General features: G+C 37.4%; 1 protein-coding gene across 1 annotated transcript; it reads left to right on the top strand.

Annotated features, from left to right (window-relative positions):
* Nucleotides 1,105–4,845, top strand: LOC109840373 (protein CHLOROPLAST IMPORT APPARATUS 2-like). The gene is given in 4 exon segments (XM_020408996.1): nucleotides 1,105–2,659; nucleotides 2,661–2,760; nucleotides 3,296–3,454; nucleotides 4,431–4,845. Coding segments are annotated over 4 exon segments (1,143 nt in total). The 5' UTR covers nucleotides 1,105–1,835; the 3' UTR covers nucleotides 4,491–4,845.

Raw genomic sequence — 20,358 nt, 5'->3', positions numbered from 1 at the left:
TTTTGCAGTATCCTATCACCACCTCTCTCCTCCCCTCACTCTACCACCCCCCCTCTCTTCTTTTCAAAACGTCCTACCAAAGGCAAATTAAAATTCTATCCCTCCCCTCTCATCACATTCCCTCCTACTAAACCAAGCCTTAAAAAAACAAGCTTGTTGACATACCGAGGTTTTTGAAGGGTAATATCCAATAATTATGATGAATATTTGGTCTGTGCATTAACAATTTATTTATGAGATGAATATCTAAAATTTGTGATGGACTTGATATTTGGTCTGTGCATAACAATTTATTTCTATGATGAATATTTGGTCTGTGATTGAACCATATTGTAAACCAAATTGTAATTATTTGAACTCAGAGAAGAAGGAAGAACAGATTTTGAGGGGGGTTCCGCTAATGGGTAAGAGGTTTTTCACTTTCTTCGTTGTGATTTCTCAAGGAGAATTACTCCTCCATTTATAGGGGCTGAACCCACTAACTCCACCCCCCAAGATCCGCCCCAATGAGAGATTTTCTCTCAAAGTACAACCCTTCCACGATCCACAATTCTCTCTACTGAGAATCGTTGATTTGGTCACCATGACCGAGTCAAGTTCCACGATCCACAATTCTCTCTACTGAGAATCGTTGATTTGGTCACCATGACCGAGTCAAGCTAACAGTAATGAATACAGTTTAATCATTGCGACCACGGATAATCCATGCATGATGATACTTTGGTATGATCGTACATATTTATCATTTAATACGTGTTTTAATTTTACATATATAACCTCAATTAGAACCTTAAATCTATTCTCTACTTGATTGATAGAGTCTAAAGAGTATTCACCCTGGACGAGAATCATTTTTCCCAACTATTTGGACACCTAATAAGTTGTCAACTTCACACCATAAGTATTGTCATTATTCATTATCAATTTGTTAAACGATATTACTTATTTTGGCTAGTTACGTATATATTTTGTAATGAGGAGAGAATTCTTTAGTTCACGATGGCAATATTAAATGGAAAAACGAAAAAAACTACAACAACAAAGGCATCATATAGAGAGAAAAAGCATAGGCCTTCGTGTGGGTCCAGGCAGTTGTCCCGCTGATGAAAACGGTGATTGTCCTTTCCCCTGTTCCATCCTCTCAAAAACTCCCCTGCTCTCGTTCTCCTCTTCTCGAATTCCTCGACCCACTCATTTCCTTCCTCTTTCTTCCTCCAAAATCTCAGCAGTCCTATTGATTCTCTGACCTTTTATTATTATTTTTATCCTACCTATAGCGCTCTCTCTCCCTCCCTCTCTCTCTCTCTCTCTCTCTCTCTCTAGTACTTGCTCTGTTTGTTATACTGCAAAGATTCATACTCTTCTCAGCTAAACGCATCCATGTCTTTGTTTACCTTATTTTGACATTACTTTCAGGTAATTCAAGAATACCCCATTTTTTTGCTGCCCATTTCTCACTCTCAATTGCCCAGTTTCATTGCAACTCCAGCAAACAGAGGTTCCCTCTGTTTTCCCCCTTAAAAGTCGTACTTTTTTCAGCAGTGCTTGCTCATTCGATTGAATTGCTCTTCGAAGAGAGATTGTGTTGAATAATTGGGTAGCTAGCTTTCGTGAGCTAGTTTTTTGGTGGGTGGGAGTTTCGAGATGGCGTATAAGGTTCTGCAGGGGTTTTACAAGGGTTTAAGATTGGCGAGCTTTCTTTTTTGTTAACTCTAAATCTTGGAATTCAACATGGGTTTCAAAAAATATTGAACCCGGCGATCTCGAGTAACCATTTCGGCTCCTGGGTATAAGCAATTCGATCCAGCTTCCATAGAATTCTCAAATTCTTCAAAATGTCAATCCTCGCCGGCGGAGGCCGAACCTATGGTTTCGAAATCGACCTAATAATACCCTCCTCCTCCTACCTCCTCCTCCTCCCGCTCTGTCCTCCTCCATCCTCCCTCTTCCACATCTCTGAATCTTCGAACTCCCCCCTCACAATATCCACCAAAAGACCTCGAGCCCCTCGAAAGAGACCGAACCAATCCTACACTGAAGCCGCAGCCCTCCTCTCCACAATCTACCCCAACCTTTTCTCCTTCAAAAGCCTCCACAAGCTCTCTAAACACTATAAACCACCTCCTTTCCCGGTCCTCAACGAATGCGGGTTTCTGATTGAAAACCCGTCCCCGATCCCCCAACTCCCTATTCATTTCGGATCCAAACGCGCTAGCCCGAGTAGCGAGAAGTCCTGCACTGAGTATCAGGGCCAGGGCTCGCCCGAATGCTCGGATTATGATGTGGAGTCCATTCTCGATGAGGAGGTCGAAGAGGGGATTGATAGCATTATGGGGAATTTGAGTATGGAGAATTGTGAGCCTCAGTCTAGCGCTCATGAGTTCAGGAATGAACTCGGGTTTGGCTTTTGGAGAGAAAATATCCGACAGGCGATCCGGGGGTGCCACGCAGGAGACTGGTGGAGGCCGATGGCTGCAGTGCCGGTGGGCGATATAATTCCCAAGCTCAAAGCTTTGCCTGCGGCGGAGAAGAAGAAGACCAAGAAGAAGAAGAAGAAGAAGAAGAAAATTGAGGACATAAGGGATGAGGCTGAAGTGATTTCAGAAAAAACAAAAGATGTTGCTGGTTCAGTAGATGTAGTAGAGCTGAAGAGTGGCTTGTCTTAAACTGAATCATGAAGATGTGGTTAAGGCTTGGTCAGATCGTGATTTTCCAATCTCCACTGAATCTGGAGCTGCTGAATCCTCGGCTGATGTCCTGGTACGTATCTAATCACTGTGAATTTTACATAATATGACTTCTTAAATGAGAATAATTGATGAAGCAGGTCTTGAACTTTTACTGTCAGAAAATATTTACAACCCAGTTGATTGCATGAACTAAAATTTCTAGTCTATTCATTTTTTTACTGGTGGTCATTTTTCACACGGACAAAGTTACTGCTTTAACTTTGTTTAAAAGGAGAAAAAAAAACCAACGTCCAGTCTCAGGTGCCTTCATATACTTTGTGTGCTCGTATAATGCTAAATGCTGAGGACGCATAAATTACAAAGTAAACCCTTTTATTTATATTCAACATTTACACTCTACTCAATGTCTTCATGTTTTTTTTGGAACACAAATGCCAGTATCTGTTTGCCATTAGAGAACGTACATAAATATAGTCTCTTAAATAATTTCTTCTGCATACTCTGAACTTTCATATGACAGATTTATAACAGTAAATCTTTAGATATTTTTTGTTGTTGTTGTGGTTCTTTAAAATTTTCTTTTGATAATGGGATTAATTTGGCAGGCCAGGCTAGCAGATATTGATCTGTTACCAGAGAATGAAGGTGGAGTAAGAGAAGCAAGTGTTCAGAGATACAAAGAGAAGCGAAGGAACCGACTCTTCTCTAAAAAGATCCGATACCAGGTTCGGAAGATGAATGCTGATCACAGGCCACGAATGAAGGCAAGTGAAAGATTTTACCAGTGCATAATCAAAATTTATAAGTATTTGAGTCAATTTTAATCTTTAGAGAACCAATGTTAGACTTCAAGATAGTAGTTTTATAATTATATTTAACAGACCTATCACGGGTAGCGTAGGTAGCCAGGGAGCGCAATGCTAATCCTGCAAACACTCCCAGGTTCCTAGTTAGATCCCGTCTGCTTAACCTGGAGTGTGAGAATGGGAGGCTGTACCCGCACACCCATGGTTTACTTAGTAGGGGTCGGGATCAAACTCCAGCTTTGACCTGGGATCCTCTTGCTTTGTCAAGGTTTCGGTATCCCGAAAATAATTACATTTAACAGCTTATCATAATTACTATTTAGACAGTAATGCTGACAACAAAACCCCAGGTTTATTGGCTTTTATCTAACATTTGAATATAGGCTAAATTTGATACTTGGCTTTTCAAATGGGAAATTCATGATGCTGGAAAAGGTTTAAGACGTATAAGTCACCCAGAAATAAAATCTCCAATGATTTAAACATGTTTTAACCATGTATCAAACGAAGACAATTATTCAATTTTATCAAATTTCAAAACACAGATTTTGATGTCATATAACACAGCACTGAAACATGTTAACCTATTTAAGATCTTTCTTTTAGGTATCCTATGAATGATCGATATATCACATTTAACTGTGTAAATTTTCAATTTAGAAAGAAAAATTCAAAATTTGAAGTCATAACATCCACATATTAGATGTAGTCAATAGTAGCCTACATCAAGTAGTCGTCCGCATCAACTTTATCATAAGCTATCTCAGGAGTTAGAATTAAGGTGTTTTCATCAAATTTGATTAAGTAATTTTTTTAAAAAGTTTTAGGACGTGAATATTTTTTATATTTGAGTCACCACAATCCCATTATACACTCTTCTTTTATCCTTTGTATACTCGTGATATACATCTGATTCTTCCGTTACTTTATGCAGGGTAGATTTGTCAAAAGGCCTGATCTACTTCAGGAGGCAATTGAGGAAGAAAGCCAATGAAAATGGATTCTGTAAATTTTAGGCATCCAAAATGGATTCTATAAATTTTAGGCATGTTTGGATGTCAGAACAAGTTTTGGTGGAAGAAAAGAAATCTTTCAAATTTTGCAAGAATCATTCTCAGTTTTTTTTATTTTAATTTTAATTTTTATTTTAGGAAAAAGCACCAAATTTGGCTGACATTGTTGAAGAAGAAGAGAGATAAGTTAATAATTTGTGGGAAAGAAAATGCTTAAAATTAATGACTTTGCAAATTCTATTACAGCCAGTAAATCTAATATATAAGCATTTGTAAGGTCGAAGGTGAGGTGATCATCAAAGGCTATATTAGGAACTTATATCCTTGTGATTCACTTCAAGTATATATGTGTCTTCTTGATATCATTGTCTACATAATTTCTACTATTTCGCACAAAGTATTTCCTCTCTCTTTCAGTCAGATGCATGGTACTTCCTCTGCTTTGAAAAATATTGAAACAATAGCACTACCCCATTTCCCTTGCACATCAAAAATTGACTAGGACGTAATTTGGGAACCTCCAAGATTTTCTTTTGCTTGCAATTCTCTTTGGAACTTCTCTTGCATCTGACATGTCACAGAGTATGAAGTTATAAAAAAAGGTCAAACAATTTTTCCTAATTATTAGTACTAGAAAGTAAGTAGGTCTTCAGAACTGCAGACTCGAATATGTTTAGCGTTATAGCTTTATATTCACATATATGGAATAATCTCCTTGCTCTAAAATATAGCAGTAGGATGCAATTAGCTTAATTTTTAAGATAGTATTAATTACTAAATAAGGATTACAAAGACAACTATCAGACTACACGCAAAAATCTTTGGCAAATTGAATAAACTGCTCATGAATGCTTATGCCATGATAGTTAGATGGTCATGATTCCTTGTTAAAGTACCCAGTCAAAACTGTCATAAATTTACACGATCAAGTACGTCTATTTACTGACATGTGAAGTTACAAAAAAAAATGTAGAATTCTTAAATTCGGTGGACTGGATTTGGAGCATATAAATCTGATTAACGCACTGCAAAATCAGTCTTGGCTGAAAATCGATAGCATAGACGGAAAACTTTTGTTTCCTCCGCGTAACATATTGTATGAATCTAACAACAGTTTTTTTATTGTTAGGGAGAAGTTTATGAACAGAAAATTCATGATTAAACTCCCAACTTTTTTCATGCACTAGGTTTTATGCACGTGCATTGCACGTGGGTAAATACAATAATTAAGTAGTTTTGATTTATTTCCTTACCGAAATTTATTCACCGCTTCCATTTTGATAGTTTTTGCTCTCTTATAACTCTAAACTTTAGCATTATGATTATTATTATTATTTATGTTTGTTTGAATGCGCTACACCGAATTTAAAGTTTCGTGTTGATAATTGAATTGACAAGAAATAAATGTAATCCAAAGTCAAATTGAATTTTTATTTTATTTGGACCAATATGAAACCGAACATGACTTGGAAGCATAGTGTTGCGAAAGTGAAAAACACTTGAAAAAAAGCATTGTAAAAAAAAGATGAATAATTAAAGCCAATAAGAGCCAAGATGATTGATTAAAAAAATGGCCTAGAACGAAACCAAAGAGAATAAGAAATTTATTCCTAATCATTGACAGGTTTCGTTAAAAAATCATAAACTAAAGATTAATGTTAACTCTAGTACCATTTATATAATAAAAGTATCCACATAAGTATATAAATATACTTAAAAAATTCATGAAAAATTCCTGCTAAAGATTCTTTATTTTACTCAGAAAAATCAAATTATTCTATAAAATATTCAGAAAATAATAATGCTTTTTATTCATTCTGTTTTTTTAGTAAAGTCGAGATCAATCATTCTCCACCTTTATCTTTTTCCTAGGCAATTCTAAAGCGGTATCTCGATTGTGACATTTGGCCGGAGCTAAATTTCTTGTGATGTTATCTTTTTCTGGGCTCGTTCATCTTTTATCTTCTTATCTTACATTACAAAAAAGTTCAACGTATTTCTGATATTCAACACAAACTTCTGAAAATATGGACTTTGATTATTTTTCTGTTTTAATGAGAATAAATGTTAATTTCATATATATGAATTTTTTGTGTTGCTAATTATTACTTAAATAAGGTTAAGAGTTACTTCTTTTTTCTCCGCAATGAATTCTTCTATTGTGCAACCTATAAGAGTTTTCACTATATCAAATAATGTTATTTTTGCTCTGTCCGTGTCATTTTTCATGAGGACCTGAACTAAATAACTGCATTTTTCATTATCAATTTGCTTTAGATTGTATTATTAATATTTGATTTTGATATGTTTATTTCATGAATATTTCTTAATCTTGATGCTATGTCTTCGGGTATTCTGTGAAATTTATTATTTGGGCACTCTTATTAATATCTCTATCCACCTTCTTATTGCAATCTTTGCATGCATAGAACCACGGCTCAACTCTATCATAAATGATAGTTATCTTAGCATTAGAGGCACGATAACATGTCTATATATTGATAAAATATTTTTAGGTTTAATTGTGTAAATTTTAGAGTAGATCTTATAAGATCACACCTCTTACGAATGTTATGATGATTGTATATATCAGTAATCTGAATTTGTGTTGTATTTGTAAAGAGTCTTAATGGATTTGCTTTTGCCTTGGCAGCTTGCTCTTAATGAGTCTAGTATATTAGCTTTAAAATATAATATTTTTCTATTATATTATATGGATGTTTGCTTGGTATACTTGCTATTCTCTTATTTTTTTCAGTAAGTTGTATTTTTTGGGTTGATATATATTGTTGATATAATTTACGATAATATACATATCTTCCCTATAAATTTGAGACAGATATAAAGTGAATTTTATGTTTAGTGTTCTTTAATAAGAATTTTAGTAATGAGATATGTCTCCCTCATATTTAAAAATCTTAAAATCTAATAGTACTATTACATGCTTACTTTGAGTATGTCATCCATAAATGATCCTTTGTTGGTAATCATATCCCCAAATAAAGTTACATGCAGAGTCATGCCACTATATAGGAAAAAAGAAAACTGTCGATTTTAATTTTTTTACTTACGCTATTATAAATAAATATCATGTGTATACATTTTGTCTATTGTAGTGTTTTCCCTCCCCTTATATAGCTTGTTATATTTCACAATATAATTAATCAATGACTTCAGCTAGTTCCTATTACAAGATTATTTTTATGTAATTTTATATTAATTTTATGATTCTTTTAATATTTAAAGAATAAAATTTTAAAAAATATAAATACTTACTAATTTTTCTTGTATCTTTTACAAAGAATGCTTCTTTGATTGGGACACGTTGCTTAATATATTCCTCAAGGGGAACTCGGTTGATGCTTATTTAATAGATATGTCTTCTGCTAATGTCAATTAAAATGATTCATAAATGTTTCTGAATTTTGGGTTTATTTCCTTAAATAACTTCTATATTTGGTGTGTACTGGTTATAAGTTTTAAAATTTTAGAGTTTTTTTATGATTTTTAACTTTTAAGGGAGTTTTTGCAATTTTTATACATTTGAGTTTTTTCACATTTTAAGAGATTGATGTAATTCCTTGAATTCATCTATGTTAATTGCAAATTTTGAAATTCCAGAATTTTAGGGTGATTTTTTGTAATTTAAACTTTTGAGATTATTTTTACAGTGTTTTAAATGTTAAGGGTGTTAATTAAAAATTTTAAACTCTTTGCGAACTATTGTTAATTTCTATATTTCATTTTTATTTTTTGGGTTTTAAAAATTCGTGATTTTTTGTGTAATTTTAAACTTTTGAGTGTGTTTTATATAATTTTTGAAAATTTTTGGGTTTTTTTGTAATACTTAATGTATTTTCTTAATCTTATTTTTTTAAACTGTTCAGCTATAGGTAATTTATTTAGGATTAGTATATGATATAATTAATATTAGGATAAAATAAGATTTAAATGGGATATTTGAAATAGTATTTCATGTATTTTATTAATCTTATTTTTTAAAATTATTGAGTTCTAGGTAGTGCACATTGGATTAGCATCAGATATAATTAGAATTAGGAGAAATTAATATTTAAATAAAATATTTTAAATAGTGAAGGGTAATTTTGACCATGGAAAACTTTTCTAAAACTTGTGCTTTTAAAGGAAGTATGACTAGGTGTGATGCACATGGTCAAATATTTTGATTGTTTCTTTTAGGTTTACTTATTTATGATTAGCATAAAATATATTGTAATTTTCAGATGTCTCTATGGGTACAAAATTGCGTTTGTTTCAATCTTTTGTCTTCCGAAGAAATAGTACATTTTAGAGTCTTAAAATATGTTGTTCTGAATAATAATAGCCTCTTGAAAATGTAAAATTTACAAACATAAATACCCAAAATTTACACAAAACAACAATTCAAAATTATAAAAAACAATAAAAAATGTTTAAAAGTTACAAATTATCCATTGAGAATTCGAAAACTGCAAAGACCTTGAAATTTTCAAATTTATAATGAACACCTTAAAAGATCTAAAAATTACTAAAAACACCCTAAAAGATAGAAAATTACAAAAAACACCTTGAAAACTTAAAATGCCCTGAAAATCTAAAATTTCTCAACAATACCCTTTAAAAAAGAGGTTCATAATTTTCTAATTTTTTTAAATGTGAAAATCTAAAATTTCAAAACAATACCCTTAAAAAAAATGGGTGCTTTTTGTAATTTTAAAATTTTAAGGCCCATTTGTAATTTTTAAGATATTTAGAGGACTATTTCTAAATTTTGGACTTCAAGATGTCATAATTTCTAATTTTTAGGGTGATTTTTTTTCAAATTTAAAATTTTAGTGGTCATTTGTAATTTTCATATTTTTTATGTGACTATTTATAATTTTCTAAATTTTCATAGTGTTTTTTACAATTTTTTTCAGGTTGTTTTGTGTGAATTTCATACTTTTCAGAGGGTTGTTTGAAGTTTTTAAAATTTTCGTGAAGTAATAAATAGGTTGTTTCACAAACGGACCACATTGGAAAAAGAAGCATGGTATAAGAAGGAAAATAGACAAATGGATACTTTAAGGGGCAAAATATACTTTAAGGAGGATGCACTAATTTTGCCCTAAAATATATTGAAATGTTTTGGATGTCTCCATTAGGGGTGTCCAAAAAGCCCGGAGCCCGGACCCGGCCCGGTCGTGCCTGGGCCCGGGCCCGGAAACCCGGGCAAAACCCGGGTCCGGGCCCGGGCCCGGGTCGCCGTTGGCGAACCCTGTCCGGGCCCGGCCCGGGCCCGGAACAGTGCCCAAAAATGGGCACTGGTTCTTCGAATGGCCGGGCCGGCCCGGCCCGGCCCGGCCCGGCCCGGCCACAACGGTCACCAAAGGTGACCGTTGTGGCCAAAACGACCGGGCCGGCCCGGCCCGGATTCAACGGTCACATAAGTGACCGTTGTGGCCGGGCCGGGCCGGGCCGGTCCGGCCCGGCCCGGTTACAACGGCCAGATTGGGCCCCGGGCCGGGCCAAATCTGGCCTAACGGCCAGATTTGGCCTTTTGACCGTTTTGCCCCTTAAAACGGTCAAAAACGGCTATTTTTCGAGGGTTTTTTGGTCATTTACCTAGGGGGCTGGTTCTATAAATAGAGGGGGGGGTTTCAATTCATTTTCTCACAACAAAACTCATCTATTTCTCTCTCTACTACTCTCTTATACAATCTTATACTATCTCATACTAATATACTATCCTATAATCTTTTGTATTTTCTAATACTTCCAACAAATGGCTTCTGGGTCTGATTATGAAGAGCAACATGCAACTCCTACCGATCCAGAGATGAGTCCTCCTACAACAACTCCTCATCCTACCGGTGTTAATCCTGAATCTGGTGGCGACGAATCTACGGCACCAAGAGCTCCAAAAAGGCCGAGGTCTGATGTATGGAATTTTTTTGAGAAGATAGACGTCACCAAGGATGAACACGGTAGGATCATCTCTCAGAATGCGAAATGTGCGTTGTGCGGCCAGATATTCAAAGCTCATCATAAGAGCGGCACCAACCATCTCAAACGGCATATTGAAAAACACAACAAAGGCCAAAATCTACAAGGTGATATCCGGCAGTCTATGCTTTCCCAATCATCCTCTTCAGGTACCCTCGGCAGTTGGAATTATGACGCTGCCCGAGCCCGGAAATGCGTAATCAGGTTTATTGTTCTTAAAAACCTTCCTTTTAAATTAGTAGAAGATGATGAATTTGAAGATTTATTTAGAGATGGTTTTTATCCTGCATTTACAAAATTTTCTCGTCAAACCTGTCAACGTGATATTTTAAAATATTATGTTGAGGAACAGGGAAAAATAATTTCTTATTTTAAAAATTTAAACTGCAAATTTTCTTTAACTTCTGATATTTGGTCATCTAGAGTGCAAACTGGTTATTTATGTATAACAGCACACTGGATTGATGAAAGTTGGAAAATGTTTAAAAGAGTTGTTTCTTTTATTGCAATTGAAGAGTCACACACTGGTATTAATGTTGCAAATTTAATTGTTGAAGAACTTATGAAACTAGAAATTGATCAAAGAATATTTACTCTTTCACTAGATAATGCAAGTAATAATAATGTAGCTGTTGATTTTCTGAAAATAACTTTGTCATTGCCATGTCATGGTGAGCTTTTTCATGTTAGATGTATCTGTCATATTTTAAATTTAATTGTTCAAAGTGCATTTTCTGAAATTAAACCCATGATAGAAAAAGTTAGAACAGTTACTAATATGCATAATGCTTCTGAAATGAGAATTAAAAGATGGAAACAATGTTGTAAAAGAAAAAATTATAAGCCTAGACTAATTCCAAAAGATGTTGACCATAGGTGGAATTCCACCTATGCAATGTTATCTGTAGCAATAGAATATAAAGAAATTATAAATGATTTTATAAATTTTTATGCTTCTAGTTCTAGCTCTGGTAGTGCTTATGGAATAACTGAAGATGAATGGACAGTTATATGTAAATTAAATGAGATGTTACAAGTTTTTTATGATGCTACTATGTTATTATCTGGTTGTTATTATCCAACTATTACTTTAGCTGCTTTACAAATTTTAAATATTCAAAAAAATTTTACAAAATATCGTATGGATGATATTTTTGGAAGTATAATTTTTGAAATGGAGAGTAAATTTAATAAGTATTTTAGGCCTATTCCTCATATTTTTGGTATTGGTGTTCTTATTGATCCATGCTTGAAGGAAATTGGCCTTCGAAGTTTGTTACAATCATTGTATGGTGGACAGATTATAGACTTAGATGATGGATCCACCCTTACTGCTACTACTCATTATTTAGCTATTAGAAATTATTTTCAAACCTTATATGATGAGTATGCAGCTAGATATGGTGTAGCTACACAACAGTCTTCAGCTTCGGCACCTTCAGCTTCGAGCACAGGTCGAGGTAAAAGTGTAAGTTTTGATAGGTATGCAATGGTAGCTGAACTAACTGGTGGATCTGGAACTTCATCAGGATTAGATGTTTCTGAAATAGATGAATATTTTTCTGCTTCTTTAGTTAGATGTCAAGGAAATGCTTTAGATATTTTGCAATGGTGGAAAGTATATGGATCAGTTTCATATCCTATACTTTCCACCATGGTTCGTGACTTACTATCAGTGCAGGTTTCGACTGTAGCCTCGGAATCCGCTTTCAGCACAGCAGGACGTTTGATCGACGACCACAGGACATGCTTAGATCCGTATACTGTACAAGCGGTGATGTGCTTACAGGATTGGTGGAGATACGAGAAGCGAACACAAGGCATCGAACGGATTGCTATGATTGAAGATAAATTTGAAGAGTTGGGACTAGCAGATAGATATAATGATTAGATAATATTCATAAAATTGTAATTTTTATTTCTTAGCTTTAAATTTGAATTAAATTATTTCGAAAAAAGTTGCAAATGATAGTGATATGGGTGAGTAGGTGCCAACCTAGTTGGGATGTACTCATCTATTGTGATGCGACGAATTTCGAAATAAATTTATACTTGTAAAGGATTTACCGATTATTAATAAAGAAGTTATTTTTATCATTTTTTGTACTTGTAATTTATGTCATTTCATTTCAAGTTATTAATAAAATTTATGACATTTTTTATAATAATTTATAATTTATGGTTTTGTTAAAATTTAAAAAAAAAAAAAACAAAATTAAAAAAAAAAAAACAAACCGGGCCGGCCCGGTGTCCGGCCCGCTCAGGCCCGGGCCCGGGCCCGGACCCGGCCCGGACCACCCGGGCCCGGGTCCGGGCTTGGGTTTTGCCCGGCCCGGGCCCGGTTTTCCGGGCCGGGCCGGGCCGGCCCGGATGGACAGCCCTAGTCTCCATGCATAAAAATATTTTTAGTTTCAAATTTTGATCTTCGAGAGAAAGAATAAGTGCAAACAGTAAAATTTAGAATTTTAAAAAATAAATGTTTTACCTGTACGTGGGATGCATAAGAATTAATACAATGACACTATTGCAATCACAATATTGCAATTTTGACAATTTTAAACCTTAGAAGATATAGACAATGCTATAGAAATAATTATCGTGCAATGTGTAATCAGTTTAATAAATATATTCACATTTAAAGTTTTTTCTTTTTTCCAATGTTAAATTCATTTGAATTTTGTATATAATATCACATTCTCTCTGGAGAGTATGAAGTTATCAATAACCTGAAGACGCCATGAACATAGTGTAACAAAATTACCCTATACTTGACTTGATGTTTCTATGAAAGATAAAATGTTCTAAAATTTTCAAAATTGAGTAACAAACTATTATATAGGCTACTTACTTACAACTGAGCTTGTTCATTGGTAAAGTGAAAATGGAAGAGAAATTCATAGAAAAGATATTTGCTTGCTTTTGCTCGAAAATAGGTGTATACCATTATATACATCAAAGAAAGCTTGTTATTAAAAATAACCTATGGGAAACTTTGATAATTTTTTGCTCCAAAACACAGCAGACTATAGAATTCTCCACCTAACATTTTATTTGAGTATTTTCTTTCTTTTTGGTGAACTTCTAAATATTTTTGTTGCGCCTAGCGGAAGCGTGCACAATCTCCAACGAGTCGGTAAGCAACGCAGGAAGAATCACAAACGAGTGTAGTCCACAATAGAACGACCAAAATCAATTACAAACGCAAAGAATTTATGTGGTTCGACAAATTGTCTACGTCCACGGGGAGAGGATGGGGAGATTTTATTATATAGAGGAGAAGTACAAGCAGTTAAAACTCTCTCAAACACTCATATATAATAACCCTAACCAACAAGATCTCACTCCCTCATAATAATCTCACTCTCAAAGTGCTCAAAAGTCTCAAATTTCTCTGATTAATGCCCTCTCTCTAAACCATAGAAAACGAGTTTCTATTTATATCAAAACCCAATCCAAAACAGATCAGGAATCAATTCAGCCCAATTAACTGCTATCGGTCGACCGAGAAACTCTATCGGTTGACCGATAAGTCTCCATCAGTCGACCAATTGGGTGGATCGGTTGACTGACCAGAATGATGTTTTCCAGTCCTGTAACGTGCATGTTATCGGTCGACTAATACTGTTCATCAGTCGACCGAACAAAGACATTTCCTGTAGCTTTGAATTTTCCTGTATTCAGTCGACTGAGTTGCATTTTCGGTCGATTGACCACGTCGTTTTCACAATTCTCCACATCGGCGAAGTGTTCCCAAAACTAAGCCGACACCAACATGAGCACTAATGCGTCGTCTCTCCAAATCTGACTGCACCAATGTGGTTGCCTACGTACTCCCTCTCCCAAGGGATCAAGCTGCCCGTAGTTCATCCAAATGGCCTCGAAAGGTCTCAACAAGCACAAATCCGCAACAAGCTTCTACAATGATCGAACTTGTTGCTAGGGACCACATTCATGAACATATCTACTGGATTGTCTTTTGTGTAGATCTCACGAGCTCCACATCCCCATCTTCAAGAAGATCTCGGACGAAGTGATAACGAACATCAACATGCTTCGTCCTCGCATAGAAAACCTGACTCTTCGCCAAATAGATAGCACTCATGCTATCACAATGAATGGTGACAGACCGCTGCCAAACACCAAGGTCCTCCAAAAGTCCTCAAAGCCAAATTGCCTCCTTAACAGCCTCCATAGTCGTCATATATTCTACCTCTGTCGTTGACAAAGCAACTGTAGACTGCAAGGTGCATCTCCAACACACTGGCGCATGGGTCAAAGTGAACACATATCCCGTCGTCGACTGACACTTATCCAAATCACGAGCATAGTTTGAATCAACGTAACTAATACACAACTGCCCACCACTAGTGTCCTACTCAAACACCAAACCAACATTAAGAGTATCTTGAATGTACCTTAAAATCCACCTCACGATATCCCAATGACCCGGACCCGGGTCGTGCATGTATCGTGAAACCATGCTAACTGCCTGTGACAAATCTGACCTCGTACATACCATGGCATACACCAAATTTCCCACTGTGCTCGCATAAGGTATCTTCGATACCAACTCTCTTTCTTCAACTGACTTCGGCGAAAGATCAACTGAAAGCTTCAAATGGGCTCCCAAAGGTACACTGACTGGCTTCATCTCCATACTCACATTGAATCGCTGTAACACATTCTTCAAATAAGCCACTTGTGTCAAACAAAATTTTTCATTATCTCTGTCTCTGTCGATCTCCATCCTCAAAATGCGCTTTGCTTCATCCAAATCCTTCATCTCAAACTCCCTCGAAAGTTGTATCTTCAATTCATCTATGGCGGATCTAGAAATGAAAGTAACCAACATGTCATCGACATAAAATAACAAATAAATATACGCATCTCCATGCAACTTGCGATATTACATGCAATGATCAAATTGGCTCCTAGTGTACGACTTGTCGATCATAAACCCATTGAATCACCTATACCACTGTCTTAGAGATTGCTTCAATCATATAGTGACTTCTTCAATCTACAAACCAATTTTTATCCCTACAACTGGAAACCCCAATGGCTGAGTCATATAAATTTCTTCATCAAGATCACCATGAAGAAAAGCTATTTTCACGTCCAATTGATCCAATTCCAATCTATATTGTGCCACCAAAGCTAGTAAGATCTGAATTGAACAGTGCTTCACCACCAGAGAAAAGACCTCGTTGTAGTCAATACCTTCTTCTTGTGTATAGCTCTTTGCTACCAACCTAGCTTTGAACCTCACTGGAGTGCCTTGAATGCCCTCCTTCTTTGTATACACCCATTTACAGTCAATTACCTTCCGCCCCTTTGGAAGCTCAACAAGTTCACATGTGTTCTTCTTCTCAAGAGACTCCATCTCTTCCTACATAGCAACCTACCATAAATCAACCTCCGAACTCTACCCGACCTCTCTAAATGTAGTAGGAACCATCTTATTGATATTCTCCACCGAAAGTACATAAGCAACCACTGTATCTGTATACCCGCTAGCAACAGTATGTCTCTCCTGGGTCTCCGAACTGCAATAGAATCCTGAACTTGAGTCGTCGGTCCCTGATCATGCTCTGTTGTACCTGTATCCTCTAAATCATCACAGTGCTTGCCTGGCGTCACCTCAGTCATCACTCTAATAGATACGATCCTATTTGGACACTGTAGAGCTGCATCAATCTCCACCACCTACGATGTCTTCTCTATCGGGATGCTCTCCACCTGATGAGAGCTAGGAGACTTTAAGAGTGAAGCCTCATCAAATGTGATGTCTCTGCTCAGTATAATCTTCTTCTCAACTGAATCCCAAAGCTTGTATCCTTTCACACCACGTTTGAATCCTACAAATATGGAATTTCTAGCTCGAGGTTCTAATTTATCAGTTTTAACATGATAAAATACAGGGCATCCAAAAACCTTGAGCTGATCATAATAATATGCTGGTTTTCCCGGCCACATCTCCATAGGAGTCTTTCCCTCTATCACAGATGAAGGCAGCCTATTAATGAGGTGACTCACATACGTAAGTGCCTCAGCCCAAAAGATCTTTTCTAAACCACTTTGCGATAATAAAAATTAGACCTTTTTCAGTAAAGACCGATTCAACTACTCTACCACACCATTCTATTATGACGTATGGCTAACTGTGAAGTGTCTCTCTATGCCATTATCTCGACATAGCTGTTGAAAAAGGTCTGAAGTATACTCTCCACTATTGTCGGATCTCAACATCTTGATCTTTCTCCCAGTCTTCAGTTCCAATCTTCTCTTCTATTCTACAAATATCTCTAGGACTTCACTCTTCTGGTTCATAGTGTATACCTAACAATGCCTAGAATAGTCATCTACAAAAGTGACGAACCAATATCGACCACTAAGTGATACCGTCTTGGTGGGACCCTAAACATCCATGTGTACATAGTCTAAGATGCCCATTGTCCTATAAATGGTTGTCCCAAACTTCACTTTAGTCTTCTTGCCAAGAATACACTGTTCACAGAATTCAAATTTCCCACTCTTGGCTACCATCAATAGTCTTTGCTTGCACAATACCTACAGTGACTTTTTCCCTACGTCCCCAAGTCTAAAGTGCCAAAGTCTGCTCGCATCCGCCTCTGAAACTGCTGAAGCTACCTGGCCAATCTTAGTACTTCCCTTCAGATAATAGAGGTTTCTATCACAGACTCCTTTCATCACTACCAAAGATCTTTTAGTAACTTTATCTATAGCGTTCTTAAAAGTTATCCTGAATCCTTTTGCCTCCAAAGCCCCAACAGAAATAAAATTTTTCTTCAGCTGGGGAACAAACCTTACTTCATTCAATTCTCTGACAACTCTATCGTGCATCCGAATCCTAACGGTACCAATCCCACAAATGCCACAAGATTGATTATTTCCCATGACCACCACACCCTCATCGATCTCCTCAAACGATGCAAACCAATTTCTCCGAGGGGTCACATGATAAGTAGCATTAGAATTCGACATCCAATCTGATGCATCTGCATGGTTAATCTCTAGAGTAATCAATAGAGAAAAGCACGAAATCATCAGAATCGTTACCGCTCTTAGCAACATTCACCTCACTGGCCTTCGAGCACTTCTTCTTGTTATTCTTCTTCTCTCTGAGCTTCAGGCAATCTCTCTTCCAATGTCCTTGTTCTCTACAGAAAGCACATCGGTTCTTCGTAATTTGGTAGTGTCCTCTTGACTTTGACCTTTCTCGATTACCACCTCTCGGATAGGGACTCATTTCTCTTGTCAACAAGCCTTCTCCTGAAGTGCTAGCTCTGAAAAACTCCTTATCCTTCCTCCTCAAATCGAAATTCCGTCAATGAATTAGTCGCTTCACTATATGTGACGCCCCTGGTTTCACACAAGATTACAGTCTAAGGTAAACCCAAGGATGTCAAATCTGTCATGCACCCACACTGTGCAATAACACGTCAAAGAGAGATCATCTCCACCGCCCCCAAAGGAAGGGGGTTAGGAGTATATAAAAATAAGTTAGTACATATAAAAATAAATCCATCTATCTTGAACTAAAACGAGATTGAGATTTAGAAATCCACAATACGAGAATTAGTACGTCGAGCAAAATAATCCAAATAAGGAAACACTCATGTATATATCATGTCTCAAATTGTGAATCGCTAAATCCCAACTCCAGAGTCCTAGGAATAAAACAGTAAATAAAAGAAATACAACTCCAAACCTTAACAATACAAGTCATGTCAAATCCTCACACTACCCTCGGGTAGTTAGCGCAGTCATAAATAAAATAATTTGATAAAATCATCTAGCATAGAAAATATGCCATTTATGTCAATCTAAGTATTATACCCTACTCTCGGGTAACTAATATGGGAGCAAGAATGAAATTTGTACAATGCTCTATATGAAATAAATGATACACATGGGTGAAGTCTACCACGATCTCATTGTTGTAAACTAACTAACACACCACGCGGTCTCATTGCGGAATGCCAACCAACCCACTCAATAATGATGCGCATGGAGTGTAGTCTGTTACGGTCTCATTACAGCATACCAACTAGCCACCCTGAGTGTAGTCTGTCATGGTCTTATTGCGACATACCAACTAACTCACTCAAGCATCCACACAATCATGAAATACAATGTATATGTCACTATCTGTCATGACAAATGTAAAGCTTAGATTACGTATGTAGGCATATAAAATTGCTTATAGGTCCCTTAGCTCAGCTCGGCACAAACCGACAAACCAACGAGGCAACGAGATTGACTAATCGCACGCAAGCAACGGAATACGTCCATTCGCGTGCGGGATCAAGCTAAGTGTTCGAAGAGTCAACAAGTCATCCAACCAAGGGCATACTCGGACGAGTCACGATCGAATCAAGATCGGTTTCAGACTCAAATTCAGAAGTGGATTTACTGCCTAATCGGGATCCGGATTTACTGCCAAATCAGGTCAACAAATCGAATCCGAACCTATCAACCGCAGAACCGAAAAACGGGCACAGAGAGGCAAAATGACAAACACCTGGAGGTCGGCTCACCGAGCCACCAAGGAGGCTCAGTGGCCGTGGCCGAGCCACCTATAGGTGGCTCGGTGGCCGCCGAGCCACTTGTGGCCGGCCACCCTGTGCCCAAGGCACAGTGAGGGTAGCCTATAAATAGGCCACCCCCTTGTTCATTTGAGAAGGTTGGATTTTGGAGGAGGCGAAGCCCTGCAGGATTGGAGACTCAGATCTAAAAAAGATCTCAACTTTGGGACATCAAGGACTTGCTCATCCAGATCTGGTGCTCGGCGATCATCAACGTCAAATAAGGCAGGTGTTCGAGAGGATCGGATCTCAGATCTACGTTGCTACACTCCGGATCTAAGCTTGGTCTTAGATCCCGAGACTTGGACGATTGTTTCCTTGGTGAAACAATCCTCCCCGGCTATTATTTCCTTGGTGAAATAATACCCGTTGTACTGCGTAGATCCGACCGGATCTAGATCGCGCGGTGGTCCACGGCAAACAACCCCGGCGCAGGCAAAGAACCCACAAAGCGAGCGACCGCAAAACAGGAGCTCGCGATTCGTTCGACAAATAAGGAAACATTCATTTCTTTTCAATTTGATTTTCGTTGTAACCGGATCTTATAAAAAGACCGGATCTTTGTAATCGATAGACTATTACAAGAGTGTACAATGGAATCATTAATGAAGAAAGCAACAATTTTTCCCGCGAACAATCTGGCGACTACAGTGGGAGCCACCGATCTCGCTGCCGAGATCGGAGCGTCGCAACCGCGGATCTCGATCCCGGTCGAGGAGGAGGTCGAGTATGAGTTCGACCAACAAAAGTTCGAGGAGTACCTTTCATCCTCGTCCGGATCTACCTCCCCTCGCAAGTCTAAGAAGTCCAAGTTCTCTTCCAGCAGAAAGGTGCGTTGGTACGAAGAAGTTGAAGCTACCAACGACGACCTCATCCCGATTGACGCCAAAGTTGCGTCGGGTGAGGCTCCACCAACCTCCAACCAGATCAAGCTGGTTCCAACCAATTCCTCCGTCACCAAAGGAGCGGTGACTCTCTCAAAGAGAACCCGTCAAAGGTAACACCAGCGCTTGGCCAAACAATTCGCCAAAGCGATGGAGTCCACCGACGGAGTCCGCTACAACGCGGGTCTGAAGAACAAGAGAGGCAAACAGCCTCAACAACAAATGAACGGCGCCTCTTCCAAGCCGCCAACAATGGAATGGGTCCGTATCAAACGGAATCGTTCGACTCTGGAAGAACGCATCCGCAAACGCCGCGCACTATCAGCGCAGGCACGGGCTCAAGCTGAAGAAGCCCGTAGAAAGCTGCAGAA

Source organism: Asparagus officinalis, chromosome 5 (genome assembly GCF_001876935.1).
Source record: "Asparagus officinalis chromosome 5, Aspof.V1, whole genome shotgun sequence".
Lineage (NCBI taxonomy): Eukaryota > Viridiplantae > Streptophyta > Magnoliopsida > Asparagales > Asparagaceae > Asparagus > Asparagus officinalis.
The sequence above is the reverse complement of the archived record's forward strand: the minus strand, read 5'-3'. Positions and strand labels throughout refer to the sequence as shown.